General features: G+C 39.8%; 1 protein-coding gene across 3 annotated transcripts in view; it reads left to right on the plus strand.

Moving 5' to 3' along the window:
- Positions 1-17,791, plus strand: part of PPP4R4 (protein phosphatase 4 regulatory subunit 4) — a 105,340-nt gene that overhangs the window by 74,564 nt on the left and 12,985 nt on the right. For all 3 annotated transcript variants that reach the window (XM_042990460.1, XM_042990459.1, XM_042990461.1), the window contains 8 exons: positions 2,635-2,740; positions 4,261-4,408; positions 8,062-8,206; positions 10,372-10,413; positions 10,501-10,575; positions 16,678-16,747; positions 17,178-17,264; positions 17,576-17,669. In XM_042990460.1, coding sequence (XP_042846394.1) covers positions 2,635-2,740; positions 4,261-4,408; positions 8,062-8,206; positions 10,372-10,413; positions 10,501-10,575; positions 16,678-16,747; positions 17,178-17,264; positions 17,576-17,669 — 767 coding nt within the window. The remainder of the gene's footprint in view (positions 1-2,634; positions 2,741-4,260; positions 4,409-8,061; positions 8,207-10,371; positions 10,414-10,500; positions 10,576-16,677; positions 16,748-17,177; positions 17,265-17,575; positions 17,670-17,791) is intronic.

Consider the following 17,791-nt stretch of genomic DNA (forward strand, 5'->3'; position numbering starts at 1 on the left):
AAATCCCCCAGAGAGTAAGTTGTTGACCTTTGTTACAAAAATTTCCAGAGAGGTCTGCTGGACCCCCGGTTCACTGTACATTTAATATGATGTCTTCCTACCATTTTTGAAGTATAAGAAATTTCCATATAATGTATATGTTTTAGAAGCTGCTAAAAAAAGTGCTTTATGTTCTCATTGTTCTCAATAAAAGGGAGATAATGAAATCTAATAGCCGTCTCAGAAGCCCCAAATCCGTTTTAACCTCAAAGATTAAAAAGAAAAATAACATGGTCGGTGTTAAAAAGAGACATTTCATGAGCTACCTCTTCTACAAGTTAATTTCATTCATCAAAGCAAAGCCTAGAAGATGAAGGTTATGTTATAGACGTAACAGTCTTAAGAAATGATTTTGGCAACAATGACTCCTTACCAGAGGACAACGCGTGAGTGTGCCGCATAGGAAATTTCACATCAAATTGAGCAGAATTTATTAATTATTTTATTCAGAAATTACTTATTTGAGTGCTTGCTATGTGTCAGGCCCTGTTCCAAGAGTTAGGGATAAAGGAGTGAATAAGACAGAGTCCTGCTCTTAACAGAGCCTGTGTTCTACAGTGGTGGCGGCGAGGTGGATAATAAGACAGGCTGAGTAAATCTATTAACAGGGGCCGATGAGTGCTGTGAAGTTTGATCTTAATTGTTGACCTCAATCTGATTATTCAGTAGGCATGTTGTGTTTCCAAAGCCAAGAATACATAATTAGTCCATAATTTTAGCTTCTCTTATCAGGAAGGAGAGACGAGTTGCAACAAAGAGTATGAACAAACTACTTGGAAGCCTGAGAGATTCGTTTTACTATTTTCTTTTACAAGACAGTAACTCCACACTTAAAAGGAGATACGTGATTATTATAGCACGTTTTCCATGATCAAAGAGGACACGTTATTCTGTGTCAGTATTCTCTGGAGAAAAGAAAGAATTTGTATTTTTAATTCCATACTAATGGTCATAGTATTCATTCCTTCAGCAAAATTAATTGAGAGCTTACTATGTGCCAAGCACTATTCTGGGTACCAAGATACAGCAGCAAACAAAAGAGATAAGGAACTTATTATCACGGAACCTTAGATTCTGTTGGAGACAGGCGGTAAACAAACATACGTATATAGTATGTCAGGGACGAAAAGTATAGTGAAGACCGGGAAAGCAGGGTAGAGGGCGAGGAACGTGACCGAGGGTAGTAGGATCTGTTGTGGAGATAGCGGTCAGGAAAAAGTCCTCTCTGATCAAGTGTGCTTCATGCAGAGGCTTGAACAAAGTACTGGAGTTACTCTGGGGATGTCTGAAGGACAAGTGGTCCAGGCAAAGGGAATAGTGTGGTTGCGTGAGGACGGAAGCCATTGTAGAAAGCGGTAGAGACGTGAGGTAGAGGGGTGGCTGGATCCACAGCACAGCACACTTTGAGGGCCATGATGTGGAATCTAGGTTGTATTCTCTGAAACGGGGGAAGTCTTTGGAAGGTTTTGAGCAATGACATAAGCTTTTTTTTCCCCTACTTTTGTCGTGAAAAATATTTAAAGATCCAGAAAGGCAGCAGTGTGCGGTTTTATTCTACTTGAATTTCAAGGATCCCCACTGTACTAGCCTGAATCTTTAATATTTAAATATTATAGTATTGATACGTAAGCCAAGATGGTGTACGTGAATTTTATACTGGGCATAATAGATCTGGTTGAGAGATTTTTCTCTAATACGTAGTTGGAACCCAAACCCAGTAAAGACAGATGATTGAATTCATTTAAAATTAATGAATTCTGCCCAGCGGTGTGACAAATTCAAAGGACAGAGGAGTATAGAACATTAGTAAGAGTTATGGACATGGTGTCCCTTTGATTCTAAGTTTCATCTGTGGTGTGGACCAGGGATCTCAGTGATGACATTGAGTTCGAAGAGTCAGAAGCAAGCCAGAAGGATTGCAAAGTATATCTGATCATGGGATCTCTAAATTTATATTTTAGAAGTGGCACATTTTTGATGATGTACCTGACACAGGGTATGTTCTTGCAAGCATTTGCTGAATAAATGAGTGACAAGGTCCAGGGAATGGCTAAGAGAATGGGTGGCCGAGATGTATTTGGGGAGAATGTCACTTAAGATGAAGTGCAAAGAAATGAGAGTTATCCTGTAAATCAGATTTGGATGATTTGGAAACTGTGCCAAACAGAATTAACTTTGTAATATGATACATTAGTTGATATGCCTGAGTGGTATCGACATTAAATTATGAGGGCGCTTCCACAGTGATTTGAGAGGTGGACCACACTGTTCTTACTTTTTTTTTTTTTTTTTTTTTTAATGTTTATTTTTGAGAGAGAGACAGAGTACGAGGGGGCAGGGGCAGAGAGAGAGGGAGACACAGAATCCAAAGCAGGCTCCAGGCTCCGAGCTGTGAGCACAGTGCCCGATGTGGGGCTTGTGGGGCTTGAACCCACGAACCGCAAGATCGTGACCTGAGCTGAAGTCGGATGCTTAACCGACTGAGCCACCCAGGCGCCCCAACACTGCTCTTACTTTTAGCCGCAATTGAAAATTGATTTGTGGAGCCAAAGTGTATTATTATATTGGTTTAATTGTCTTTCTTATTTCTTTAAGAATGTCTTACCTGTCCAAAAGGCAGCTTCACGAACGCTATGCGTTTTTCTACGTTATAATCGTAAACAAGAACAGAGACATGAGGTCATTCAAAAATTAATTGAACGTAAGTAATCATTGCCTCTCATTTTGAAAAACGGAAAGTAAGCAAAGTGGCCTTAGTTAGTTCTGACTTACTGCATGTATCATTTTGCCATGAATAGTTAGGCTGATGTTGGTAAGTATCTGGAGCGTGTTTGTATTTGAGTTTTCTAGGTTAATTTTTGGGGGTTGTTTTAGAAATCTTTAAGATAGGATTATTCTGTGATGAACAAAAGTAATAATTACTCTGGGTCTTTTTTAGTGAGTTTCTACACTTGAAAAATTAAAATAATGTTTCTTTATGGTGAAAGTCCAGTTTCTACCCTGATGAAATAGCATTTGGAACTAAAATACGAGTTGAGTCTCCATGAATGTAGCATTTTATGTTTTTATATTAAATATTAGCAGAATGCGAGGATTTTTTTTAGTTCCCTTGAATAGAGTTGATGCATACATGACTATGAATCTGGTAAGCCTATGTGGTTCATAATGTTTTAAAAAATGAAATCAGTTAACAAATGCAAGTTTTTTTTTAATTTGCTAAGGGCTAAATTGAGACAGAAACCTTTAGTTAATGTGTTAATTCTAGAAAGAGTGTCACATACTTGTATATACTTAGTGAATTTTTAATTATTGTATACTTGTTTTGACCATAGTGTCTTAATGCTTTTATTGAACTCTGTTATCCAGCGTAGGTAGTAGGTAATGGGATTTTCTGGTTATTGGACTTCACCATTTTAAGTTGGATCACCATTTTTCAAAAAATTAAGAGTGTATCGAATTCCATTTAAGAAAAATTATACTCCGTATACTTTAAACTTTCTCTTTTTGACTCTGTTTTAATTTAATTTTCATTTTTCAGGGGTACGACCTCACATTTAGAATCAGTTTTATTTTGAAAGGAGATTCCACTTGGCTTTAAATATTAAGAATTTTGCTTTTGAACATTTGTGGAATAAGGGAGAAAACAATCCTTTAAATGTTTACCTGAATTATTGTCAATAATACAGTGTTTACATATGACTTTAACCACTTCAGAGCATTTCTATGGAAATGAAGAAAACAACTAATTTGATTGGTCAAATACAAGTTCAGAGTTCGAAGTTACACAGACTTTGATTTGCATTCCAGCACTATGCCTACCAGCTTGTGACTTTAACCTCTGAACCTCCTCTCAGGAGGATAAATCTATACTTCCCCCATTGGATTGTTTTTTGGGATTAAATGTGATAATACGTATAGAGTACTTAGCACGTAATGGGTGATCAAAAAATAGTAGATATAGTTATTTAGTACTTAATAAATGCTTATGGAATAGAATGCAATGTTTAATACATTTTTTCTGGTTTTTGAGATGTTTTGAGATGTCCTTTTTTTTGGGAGTCCACAGAGCTTTAGTATATATGATTTTTTTTCTCTTATCTCTTGTATTTGCTAAGCAAATTGTGGATATAAAAAAACTTGTCATGGGTTTTGCGTGTCTAATTTTGTCACATAATTTCATGTAGGAAAGATTAAACTTATCTTTTTTGTTGTTGTTTCTAGAACTGGGCCAAGGAAAAAGCTATTGGAATAGACTTCGATTTTTGGATACCTGTGAATTTATTATAGAGATCTTCTCCAAATCATTTTTCTGTAAATACTTCTTTCTACCTGCTATTGAACTGACGCACGATCCAGTGGCAAATGTGAGGTATGCTACCAATCCAAGGAAATACTTGAAAAAATTGTATGTTTAAATTTATCTACTATAATTTATCTACTTACCAACTATAAAGAACATGCAAAATCTTTTTTATAGTCAATCAGAAAACAAGTAAATAATGTATACTTACTTTGAAATTCCTAGTAGTCTTAGTTGATGAGCCTCAGTAAGACTTGGAAGCTTTTCACGGTGTCTCAGGTCTTTTGTTTATTGGGTTGAGAGAGCGGCAGTCAAAGCCAGCCTGGCAGGCTTCTCCTACTGCTTGGATACACACATTGGCATCAGGATTTGAGCAGATATTCATAATTTATGGATCTTCTAAGACTAAAGAAAAAATAATTCCAAGTTGGCTTGGGCAAAGATCTGTCCATTTTTAGAGGCAATCAAGAGATTGGTTTTTGTTTTATATTTTTAGTGTAAGAAAATACAGAAAATGCCACTGCATTGGCTTCAGTATTTTGTGCATCTTATCTGTGCTAAGTAACTAATGAATCTAACTTGCAAACATGTTGCAAATTGAAGTTGTGGCCCTAGAAAAGCAGCTCCCACTGTGATGAATTGTCACTTACTTATCAAGCAGTTGACAAAAATTATTTGAACAGCAACGAGGGGCACCTGGGTGGCTCAGTGAGTTAAGCATCTCTCTCTCTCTCTCTCTCTCTCTCTCTCTCTCTCTCTCTCTCTCTCTCTCTCTTTTTAAACATTCTTTAATGTTTTTATTCTTTTTCTTTAATGTTTTTATTCTTGGGGGAGAGAGAGAGACAGAGTGTGAGTGGGGGAGGGGCAGAGAGAAAGAGGGAGACCCAGAATGTGAAGCAGGTTCCAGGCTCTGAGCTGTCAGCACAGAGCCCGACGCAGGGCTCGAACTCATGGACTGCGAGATCATGACCTGAGCCGAAGTCAGATGCTTAACTGACTGAGCCACCCAGGCTCCCCAGGGAGACACAGAATTCTAAGCAGGCTCCAGACTCCACGCTGTCAGCACAGAGCCCGACACGGGGCTCAAACCCACAAACCGCGACATCATGACCTGAGCCGAAGTTGGACATTTAACTGACTGAGCCACCCAGGCGCCCCCTGACTCTTGATCTTGGCTCAGGTCGTGATGTCACGGTTCACGAGTTTGAGCCTTGCGTCGTGCTCTGCGCTCACGAGGAGCCTGCTTCGGATTCTGTCTCTCCCTCTCTCTGCCCCCTCCTGCTCTCTCTCTCGCTCTCTTTCTCAAATAAATAAAAAAACTTTAAAACAAAAACACAAACCTGAAAGGAAACGAAATCATCTCTAACCCAGGTCAACGAGACTGAAAGCATAGAGTTGACCCTAAGAGAAAGCAACCTGTCAATTCAAAAACCAAATGAAGATTAATTGAACATTGCTCTGTGAATTTTGGTTATTTTGGGGGTAAGAGATCATTGCATAGCAATTTGTTTTGGTTTCCACTCTTCTGCCTGGGTAATCACCAGTCAAACAAACGGGTCCAGCAATACCATATACTAATTGGCTTTTGGAGACGAAAGCATTTGCCCAGCTCTGCAGAGATGTGTAGATAGAACGAAAGCCATCACAGGCAAGAGTGGTGGGATCGTGCACTTAGGACGGGGGTTTCTGGAGCCACACTGCCTGAGCTGATTTCCAGCTCTATACTACCTGTGTGTCTTTGGGCAAGTTACATAATCTCTCTGCACATAGATTTCCTTAGCACCTAATTCATAGGGGGTTCCAAGGGGTAAATACCTGAGATAATGTGCATGAAGAATTTAGCTTACCAGGAAGGGCGTGTGATACCTAATCATAAAATCTTTATGATCTCACGGACCCAGGATTCTCAGAGTTAAATCACCACTCTGTAGCTTTTGTTGAATATATGTTTTCGAGACTTGCCTTGAGTTATGAAGAATGAAGTGTGCATAGACTGTTGATTGTTTTTGTTTTTCCTTACGTCAATGTTTAAAACTTGCATTCACGGAGCCTAGACAGTGTAGAGGTTGGAAAGACCGTTGGTATTCAACGGAGCCTTCCCCTTTGCCAGAAATGCAAATGATTCTCTTTGGGGTAACTGGGGCTCCTTAACTGAGAGAAAGCATCACCAGGATCCATGGTGAGCTCAAATGAGTTCGAGACCATTATTGCTATGAATGGAGCTGAATATTCTAGAGGAAGAGCCTCCTTCGCCTTTTCGCCTGAATAGAAAGCAAACTTTTTGTATGTGGAGAATCCTCGACTGCGGGCTCAGCGGACAGGTCGGCCTAGAAACTCTAGGAATGGGACTTGGTTGTCCCGGGTTTGGCATAGAAGTAAAAAAAATAGTATCTGGAGAGCACTCAGAGGAATGGATGAATACAGCAGCCCAAACGTAGGTAACTGCCTGGCATCGCTCTGTGAAAGCAGCCCCGGCAGAGCAAAGTAGCTCTGCCGACTAGTCCAGTCTCCTGGCTTGCATGTCATCTGTGTGCTGAAGTTTCCTGACTGTATGTCTCCAGCACCGGTGTCCTTCCTGTACAGGAGACGCGTTGAGCTAGCTGCCCACTTAGCATTTCCGTGGCTTGTCCAACAAGCGCCTCAGACTCGGTCTGCCCGAAAGTAAATCCCCGCCGTGTCCCGCACCCACGCCTGCCCTTGCTTCTTCTGAGGTCTTCTCCATCCGTGCACATAACCGTCTCCTCTTGCCACCTGCTTGGATCAAAACCTTACCTCCTTCCTGCCACCCCACCACAGTTCCTCAGCACACACTGCTGCTTGCAAAATACGTTGAATCCAAACACTTCTCGCTGCTGACTGCTACCACTCTGGTTCAGGCGGCCGCCGTCTCCTGCCTGAATGACTGCTAGAGCCTCCTCTTGTTTCCCTTCTGTCCTCGACCCTCTACGGTCTGCTCTCACACCAGTAGTCAGGTGATCCTTCTTCCATCATGTTAAGCCCGATCACTTCCCTCCTCTGTGTAAAACTCTCCACGGCTTCTTACGGTGTTCAAAGTGAAAGCTAGTCTTCGAGCAGCGGCCTCCAAGGCCCTGCACGAGCTGGCCTCCTGTTGCCACTTTGAGGTCTCCTGATGATCTCACCTTTGCTCAGCTCTACCCACTATAGCCTATTTGCCAGTTTGGGTCAATTTGCCAATTTGGGGTAACACCCAAGTCAGGCTCCCCCTATAGGTCATTTGCACATACGGCAGGCTCCTGTCCATCATGCTCTTCTCTGGATGTTCACGTTACTTACTCCCTAATTTTCTTTAATAAGTCTTTGATTAAATATTATCTCTTCAGCGAAACCTTCGCTGAAACTCTCTATGACCTCGTCTTTTGAAACTAACGCCCCTCCTCTGATACTCCCTTTTCTTTTCCTGCTTTAGTTTTGTCCATGGCACTTACCACTCTCTGACAGATACTTTGTTTCCTTATTCTTTCTTCCTTACCCCGTACTACAGGGTGAGCTCCAGGAGAGCAAAGAATTTGGTTGGTCTTTTTCACTGTGTGTCTCAGCACCCAGAATAACGAATGCTTGACTCCTAACAGCCACCCCGTAAGCATTTGCTACGGGCTAAATTCCCAGGCTCTCCGAAGTCTGAATTTTCTTTCCATTTCGCGTTACTGTTATTCTTAGTTATTGAACTCATTCAAAAGTAAGTACTATTTAATTTATTACAGAATGAAACTTTGCTACTTGTTGCCCAAAGTGAAATCTACTCTGAAGATCCCTGCAGATAAGCATCTGCTTCAGCAGTTAGAAATGTGTGTGAGGAAACTCCTCTGTCAAGAAAAAGATAAAGATGTTCTGGCTATTGTAAAAAGAGTAAGTATCGCTCTTGCCGCGCCAGTGGCGTTTCTTGCGTGAAGACGGTGTCCGTCGTAGCTTCCGTGTTTTAGCTTGACGCGATAGCAATATGGTAACATAGCGTTGCCAGAGTAGTGTTGGTAACGGACTTGGCTGATGTGTGCTACGGCTGGTAAAGTTCCTTTCATGGGGCGGTTAGACATTCAACTTGTATTACTAGTAATATAAGCACCATGAGAGAGCTTGGCCCATTTGAGGTGCTTCATAAATACTGTTCAACTAATAATGAATACTTCATCCACCAGACTTGATTTATAAGTGATTATAATCCAACTGGGAAAGTCACACTTCATAGAAATTTAGCCCTGGAAGGGCCGTCAAGATCTGTTTGATTTTGCAGAAACTCTAGGCCTAGAGCTAGTAAATGTCTGCTTGGGACCATATTAGCAAGTGGCTGAGCCGGGGCTGGAATACGGATCTCTTACCCCGAGTGCATTCTTTTTTCAGGAATGTGACATCATGTCTTATGGGTTTGTTTGTTTCTTTTGTTTTTAGCATGGGCTCACATGGATTGTTTGCCGATGTTACAAAATGAAAACAGCAAAAATTTGGGGTTAGTGAAGTCATGCCTGAAAATGCTTTGTAGTCTTTCAAAACTTTCTGCTGAACGCATAACTCATATTTTTGTAAGATTAAGTCAAATTTAAGTGGTTACTCTCAGTCTGAGTGTGAACTTCAGGATACATAGTTCCTGAGCATTTCTTTATACTGAGAGGAATTAATTTATTAATGCCTTTTAACTTAGCATTGATGGTGAGGGGAAAAAAAGAATCCTTTGATTTTCTTTTTCTGTTTTTTTTTCTTAGAGATCATTGCCAGATGTCACATGAGGAACTTTTTAATACAGTGATTTGATAATTTAGTATTAATTAGTATACTCTTGTTTTACTGAAGTGTGAGTTCCTCTTTTACCAGCTAAACTAACCAGAAATACCCAGGGTCTGGACACGCACCTAAATCTAAAAGCATATTATATATAGTATATGTATATACGTGTATGTATGTATTATATGTATTTGTTTCTACCAGATATTTCTGTCCTTACCACTTAATTACAGAAGTTTAGGCAACAGAGTTAACTTTCACAATAATAAACATAAGAGCATGAGTGACTTTCTTGGCAGAATTTATTAACTCAAAAGATAAACTAACCCCATAAATAGGGACAAAAATGATTGAATTAATGGATTACTAATCTACAAGACTAGAGCTTACTGTAAGTGTGTGTTACATGAGGAAGTCAGTCGATCCCATGAAAATTCTATAGTACATTGCTTATCAAACTGAGGGCTTGGAAAGGGAACCACCGAGGAAGCTTCTTCTACAAAGCTTCGGGATAAGAATGACATGGCTTATGCTAGTCAGTTTTTAAGGTGGGAAGCAATTTTATTTAAAAGGGATAATTTCATGGCATAAATTACAATATCTTCCTGAATTTCAGCATAAAAATCTTCAAATAAATATTCTGTGTGCAACACTGGCTTTGGGCATGAGTCTGTATAAATAGACTTTTATCTGGACCATCATAGTGAGAAGTACAGTCCTCTGTCAGAGTCAGAATGCTGGGTCAGCGGGACCGCTGTTTGATTAAAATGATTTGTTTCAGACTAATGTGTTCTGAAAGAGAAATGCTAAATTGAGAAATACTTTCAGGGCGAAGTCTTCCTTAATGGTTAGAATGTCATAATGATCAAACATTTCTACGGAAAGGAACTAAGGATTTTAACCCAAACGACAGTTTGCTTCATATATATTTAGCTAAAAGTTCTTTTAAAAAATTCAAAAATTATCTTGTATTTCTGAAGATTCAGAGAAGAGTGGCCCTGGGATTATTAGAAGTTCGCTAATTTGTGTGTGTTTAGCGTCCAACGTGTCCCTCTAGACTTGCTCTCTTTAAGGTTAAAGTCTTTTCCAAGCAGCGTAAATGGAGCCTGGCATTAGGAGGTTGGCTAAAAGTACCATGTAAAATTGGGAAGAATCTGAGAGGTTTTCTAATGTAGCCTTCCCATAGAATGGAGAAGTCTCCTCTTTGAACCTCCCTCTGGAAAAGGAGTCTTTTGGAGAGACGATTGTTTGGCTTAATTTAATTACTGTCGAATAATTTTTCACAACTTTGCTTTTAGACCGTGTTAGAGCTGGACAGGATGGAAATGTCCATGGATGCGGTAAGCCCAGGCTTTACCTTATGCTCAAAGAATATAAAAATTGGCAGGAACTCATCGTAGTGTTTCGTAACTTCATTTTAAACTTAGTTTCAGAAAAAGTTTTATGAAAAAGATTTGTTGGATCAAGAGAAAGAAAGAGAAGAACTACTACTTATGGAAATGGTACGTTGTTTGCACGTGGGCACACACACTTCTTTCTGACCAGTGTTAGCTGTGCTTTGTTATGCAACCCAATAAATCATTTCCCGATTTTTTGAAATCTCTGTTGTGAACTAGAACGCAAACTACATCTGAGAACCTTTCAAAATCAACTACTTTATTGAAGTATGATTGGCATACAATTAACTGGATATATTGAAAGGGTACAGTTTGATGAAAACATCACCACAATCAAAATGCCAGCCATTTCCATTCCCTCAGGCGCTTCCCCGGGCCCCTTGGAAAGCCATACGTTCTACTCCGCTCCCCCAAAACCGTTCATCTAGTTTCTATCTATAAATAGCTAGCAGCTAGAATTGACAGAAGTTTGTTTACATATATTTTCTGTTCCTGCCTCTTTTTACCAGCATAATTGTTTTGACATTTATCCGCGCTGCTGTATGTTCTCAGTCGTTCATTCCTGTTTATCTCTGAGTAGTAGTCCACATTCCAGACCTACCACAGTTTGTTTATCCACCTCTTTTTATTTTAAATTAGAAACCCCTTTTAAAAAGAAATGTTTATTTCTTTTGAGAGAGAGAGAGAGAGAGGGAGCGAGCGTGTGAGCAGGGGAGGGGCAGAGAGAGAGAGAGAGAGAGAGAGAGAGAGAGAGAGAGAGAATATTCCAAACAGGCTCCACGTTGTCAATGCAGAACCCAACACAGGTCTTGATCTCATGAACCATGAGATTATGACCTGAGCTGAAATTAAGGATCGGATGCTTACCTGACTGACATACCCAGGCGCCCCGTGTTTATCCACCTCTTATGAGTACTTGGGTTACTTCCAGTTTGGGGATATTAGAAATAAAGCTGCTGTGACCATTTATGAAGACGTCTCTGGGTGGGCCTACGAAGAAGTCTTCTTTTGCAGAAATACCTAGGAATGGAATGGCTGGATTGGATGGTAGGGCTTGCTTAATTTAAAAAACAAAACAAAACAAAACACAGTTTTACAAGGTTGCTGTACCATTTTATGTCCCCATCGGCTGTGGTGGAGAGCTTCAATTACCCCATATCCTCTCAGCTCGATAGGGCGGGTATATAATCGTGTCTCATTGTGATTTCAAATTGTATATCCCTGATATCTAGGGATGTTGAACATCTCTCTGTTTACTGCCCATCCTTATCTCTTATTTGATGAAGTCTGTTTTCAGATTTTTTCAGTTTACGTATTCATTTTGAGAGAGCACGTGCCCGTGCAAACAGGGAAGGGGCAGAGAGAGAGGGAGGGAGAATTCCAAGGGAGAATCCACTGCGTTGACAGTGCAGAGCTGGATGCGGGGCTTGATCCCACAACTGAGAGATCATGACTTGAGCTGAAACCAAAAGTCAGATGCCCAACCGACTGAGCCACTCAGGCGCCCCTGTTTTCAGATATTTAAATGGGTGGTTGTCGTCATCTTATTGAGATGCAAGAGTTCTTTATACGCTCAGTACTACTCCTTTGTCAGATATACATTTTATGAATGTTTTCTTTGAGTCTGTGGCTTATCTTTCACTTATTTAATGGTGAAAGATTATTTTATTTTGCAGAGCAGTTTTAAATCTTGATGAGGTTCCACTTACCATTTTTTTCTCTTATTGTTTATGCTTGTTTGTTCCAAGAATCCATTGTCTACCCCAAAATTACAAAGACTTTTTGCTGTGTTTTCTTCTGGAAATTTTAGTTGTAGGTTTTACAGTCAGGTCTGTGGTCCACTTCAATTAGTTTTATATGATTTTTCCCATCTGAATATTCAATTATTCCAGCACTATTCGTCGAAAACTTCCTTATTGAATTGCCTTAGCATCTTAAAAAAAAATGTCCATATATGTGTGTGTTTATTTCTTGACTCCCTATTCTGTTCCACTGATTTACACGTTTATCTTTTTGGCAATTCCAAACTGTCTTTATCACTGTGACATTATAGTAATTTTCGAAATAAGGTAGGTTAAGTTTTTCAACTTTGTTCTTTTTTAATTGCTTTGACCAATCTAGGCCCTTTGCATTTTGATTATAAAGTTTAGAATCAGTTTATCCATTTACATAAAAAGCCCACTGGAATTTTTTTTTTTTTTAAGCCCGCTGGAATTTTTGTTAGAATTGTGTTAATTATCCTAACAATGAATTTTCTGATCTCTGAACATTGTCTACCACTCCATTTATTTAATCTTTACTTTTTTCCATGTAATTTTGGTAGTGTTAAGTGTAGAGTTAAAGGAGGTCTTATGTTCAATTTATTTCTGGGCATATTATGGTTTTTGGCATTATTATAAATGGAATTATAATTTTTAATCTTACTTCCTAGAATTTCACTGCTGTCAATTACCGTTGATTTTTATATATTCACCTTGTATTTGTTCTAGAGTTGTTTTTTCGATTTAATAGGGTTTTCTACATGAGCCATTATATCCTCTTTAGGTACAACAAGATTACTTCTTTCTATTCGGTGTTTATGCCTTTTATTTCTTACGTCTGGTTGCAAAGTCTAGGACCTGTAGTGTAACGAAACACTTCCAATTGAATAAAAGTGACGGGAGCAGTCACCCTTGTCATTTTACAGATTTTAGGGGGAAACAGCTGGATCTTTAACCATTCGGCATGATGTTACCAAGAGGTTTTATGTGGGTGCCCTTTATCAAATTGCAGAAGTTGCCTCCTATATCTAGTCCGCTGAGGGTTTTTATGAATGACTATTGAATTTTGTCAGATGTTCTTTCTTCATATATAGAAATGATGTTTGCTTACTCTTTATCCTGTTAAGCCACTGTATTTTTTTTATTTTTAATTATTGTTATTTTTTTTTAATGTTTATTTTTAAGTGAAAAAGCACGAGTGGGGGAGGGGCAGCGGGAGAGGGGGACAGAGGATCCAAAGCAGGCTCTGCGCTGACATGCGGCGAGCCTGACGCGGGGCTCGAACTCATGAACCAAGAGATCATGACCTGAGCTGAAGTCGGATGCTCAGCCAAGCGGGCCAACCAGGCACCCCAAATTACCTTGGGTTTTTAAACGCTAAATCAATCTCGTATTTTGGGGATAAACTCTACTTGATGATGATATATTATCCTTTTCTCTATTGTTGGATTCTTGGCTAGTTTTTAAAGGGACTTTTGCATCTCTATTCACAGTGAAATTGGCCTATAATTTCCTTTTTTGTCATTTTTGGGACTTTTAAGTTTCATATTACAGTTGTGGGCCTTATAAAATGAAATGTGTAGTATTACCACTTCCTCTTAATTCCTCTGTTTTCTGATGGAGTTTGTATAAAATTGGTTTTAATTTTTCCTTGGGTGTTTGATAGAATTCACTAGTGAAATTATCAAGGCTCAAAGTTTTAATTTTGAAAAGAATTTTGGTAATTGATTCAACTACTAATAGATACAAAGCTGTTCAGGTTTTTTATTTCTTCTTTTGTAAACTTGATAATTTGCTTCCCATACCCAGAATTCTGTTAGCTGAGCTGTCAAATTTGTTCCCGTAAAGTTGTTTATACTCTTATATTGTTCTTTTAATATATATATAGGATCCATGGTGATAACTTCTGTTTCATTCTTACCTTAGTGGTTGGTGTTCTGTCTCTCCTTCCCCTTTCTTTCTCTCTCTGTCTCTCTCTTTTCTTTCTTTCTTTTTTTTTTTGAATTGTTTTTTGGTGGTTTCATCGAGAGGTTACGATACACTTAACCCTTTAAGGTCTACTAAGTGTTAATAGTGTACTAATTCATTCAACGATGATACAGAGCTCTCTGCCCTTTATGTTACAGTTGTTACGTGAATTATATTTGTATTGAAAGCCCCACGAGTCAGTGTAATAATCTTTGCTTTAAGTTGTGATCTGTATCTTTGAAGAATTTAAGAGCGTAAGCTCCTGTGTTTACTTTCTTATTTTTTACCAGTTCTAGTACTCTTCATTCATTGCTAAGCGTCTGAACTTCCCTCTGCTATTTTTTTCCCTTTGGCCTGAAGAACTGGCTTTGGTTGTTCTTGGGGGGAGGGAGGCAGGTATTTTGTGGCATATTTTCTTAGCTTTCCCTTACCTGAAACGTATTGTTTTTTGCCTTTGCCCCTGAAGGCCATTTTCACTGGATATGGCATTCGGGGTTGACAACCTTTCTCTTACTGTGCTTTAAAGATGTGTTCTGGTCTCCATAGCATCTGATAAAATATTAGCTCTCTTTTGGATTATCGTTCTGTGTGTAATGTTGCTTTCCTCTAGTTACTTTGAAGATGTCTTTCCTCTTATGCTTTGTTTTCATCAGCTTTTGATGTGTTTAGGCATAATTTACTTCAAATTTACCTGTTTTGGATTTGCTGAGCTTTCCGAATCTGTAAAGGTGTATCATTTCCCAAATTTGCGAAGGCTTGAGCCATTATTTAAGTATGTGTTCGCTCTTCTACTTCTGGGTCTTCGGTCCCAGATGTTAGATCTTGTGATCTTGCCCCACTGGTCCATGAGGTTTTGTTCCTTTTTTTTTTTTTTTCTTTCCTTACACTTTGTTATTCAGAGTGAATAACTTCCGTTGATGCGTCTTCAAGGCCACTGACTCTTTTCCTGTCCTCTTTGAGCTGCTGAGCCCACCCAGTGTTTTTATTCCCAGTGCTGCATTTTTCAGTTCTCAAATTCCCATGGACTTCTTCCTTATATTTTCTCCCTGTGGAGAATTGTTCTGTGAGATTAAACACTTCAGTGGAGATCTGAAAAAGCAAGTGCATGACTTCAGCAGCCTTCGGAGACAGAGATTACAGTTCAGGACGGCCAGCAGTAGAAACTGCAGAGCACAAGCAGGCTCTAAACGCGGAGTTTCAGAACTCAGTGAGCTGAGCCCAAGACAAGAATCAGGCCCTAGAAGAGCCACAGGTGATCCTGGCATCGGAGTTAGCGGACTCGAAGCCAGCTGTGACTAATGTGACCAAGATAACCGAGGACAAGGTGGGGAAAGTAGCCAACACTACTTGCAACCCGCTTAGTGACGTTTGTTTTTCAGCTTTACGCGTCTTATTTGCACTGCGAGAGCTCCATTTGGTTCTTTTTTATGGAGACCGGTTCTAAGTAGAAATTTTTGAATCTGTTGTCTGGTTTCTCCCTGCTTTTCATTACATGTGCAATCGAAAAGAATGCGTGTTCTCCAGTTGCCGAACGTAGTGCTGTCTTTTGGCTTTTGGTTTTTGTTTTACTTTGAAGGAGGTTCCACACCAAGTGTGGGGCTTGAACTCATGAGCCCGAGATCAAGATCCTCCGACTGAGCCAGCCAGGCACCCTGGGTGTAGTGTTTTATACATGTCAGTTATGCTGAGTTTGCTCAGAACTTGGCATGTTTATTGATTTTCCTGCCTCCTTGTTCTGCTTTGGGGAGAAACTGAGTTTTGGTAGCATTTTGTTTCTGGATCTGGAAGGTGGTTATATGTGTTCATTTTGGGAAAATTCACTGAGCTCTGCACTTTCTTTACATATGTTATACTTCAGTAAAACATTAAAAAATATCCCAACACACCATTTCTTTTTCTCTCAATCTTTTAAAGAAAAGTATTACTTTGCCACTTAGCCATCAGAAATGGAGATGACCATTAATAAGCAACATTTTGCCAATGTGAATTGGTACATACCTTCTAGAAGAGAAAGGCCCATTATAACAATGATACTAAACTCATTGTTTTAGCTTGACAGACCTTCCAGGGCACAATTCTGTACCTGTTAAAAGAACTCCAATCTGAAAGAACCTTGACTTCTTCAGACAGTAGTTTGGAAAGAGAATTCTTTGCTAAGGCACTTCTGTGAACTGTATTTGTATCTGTAATGCTTGGAGTAATTTCTCAGAAGAGTTTTTGGGGCACCTGGGTGTCTCCGTTGGTTAAGCGTCTGGCTCTTGATTTCTGCCCAGGTCATGATCTCACGGTTTGTGGGGTCGAGCCCCACATCGGGCTCTGTGCTAAACGTGGAGCCTGCCTGGGCTTCTCTCTCTCCCTCTCTTTCTGTCCCTCCTGTGTCTCTGTCTCAAAATAAATAAACCTTAAAAAAAATAAAAGAAGAGTTTTATAAATCTACTTATGCTTACCGTTTCCTGCTAACACACTGTTTTAATAACAGGAACAATTAGAGAAAGAGAAGCAACAGAGCGATGGGAGGCCCATGAGTGAGAAGAGCTTTGAAAAGAAACGTAAGTAGTTTTCCCATGTCTCAACCGCTAAGTTACACGCTTGGTGTCGCTTCCTGGCGTGCTGACAGACCACGCCGATTTTCAGAGTTTGAGACAGAAAATTGGTCCACTTTCTCTCATTTTTTAAAAGGTGTTTTCAAACATTGGCTGTTTGACGTGGCACCGGTTTAGGAATACATGAATAAATGCTGGGAGTCCGTGTGAAGGTTCAGATCCTTCAGAGGGAACCTTAAAGTCTGACGACAGCAGTGCTGTTGTGAAATTGGTCGCTGGACAGCTGAGATTGAAATATGTAGATACATAAATGCAGCATACTTGGGAAAGAGCGCTTCTTAGCTAGTAGGACGCATACTCTCTGTGTTGTCTTGCGTGCTTATGCAGATTAAGAGCTGAGAGGAAATTACAGCATTGAAAACAGAGTTTGTTTTAGGTAGAGACACCAAGACACCGACGACTCTGCCCAAGAGCATCCCCATCTCTGTTCCCGGACCCTCCGGAACCAGCAGCCCGTCGACAAGTAGGAAACGGCCTCTTTTTGTGTCTCCTTTCCCCCTTCTATAAAATCAGTTATCGGGAAAGCCACGCCACTAGAGGAGATGTATTATTCTAAAACACCTTTTACCTTCTATCATTCAGTGTTTTGGGACTTCTTGCTGAGCAGTTGGGGTAAGAGATACTCCAGTTAGCTCAACCAAGGAAAGGAAGCTGGACAAATCCGTGCCTCACGAAAGGGGGCGGGGGCGGGGGGAGTTGGCCAGGGGATGGGCGGGCGTAGGGCAGCCAAGGACGAACTGAACAGCTGCGTTTTCCTTCTGCTTTTTACTCCAGGCAAAGAAATCAAGAAATCCAAACTGATCCGAAGCCAGTCTTTTAATAATCAAGCTTTTCATGCGAAATACGGCAACTTAGACAAGTGTGCTAGGTATGGCATGTCAGCTATTCATGTTCTAACCCGATTTGATTTTGCTAGTTACCTATCTTTACTTACGTGAAATATTTACATTGTATAAAACGAGGGTTAATTTTTTTTTTTTTTTAATAGGC

Source organism: Panthera tigris, chromosome B3, assembly GCF_018350195.1.
Source record: "Panthera tigris isolate Pti1 chromosome B3, P.tigris_Pti1_mat1.1, whole genome shotgun sequence".
Taxonomy (NCBI): domain Eukaryota; kingdom Metazoa; phylum Chordata; class Mammalia; order Carnivora; family Felidae; genus Panthera; species Panthera tigris.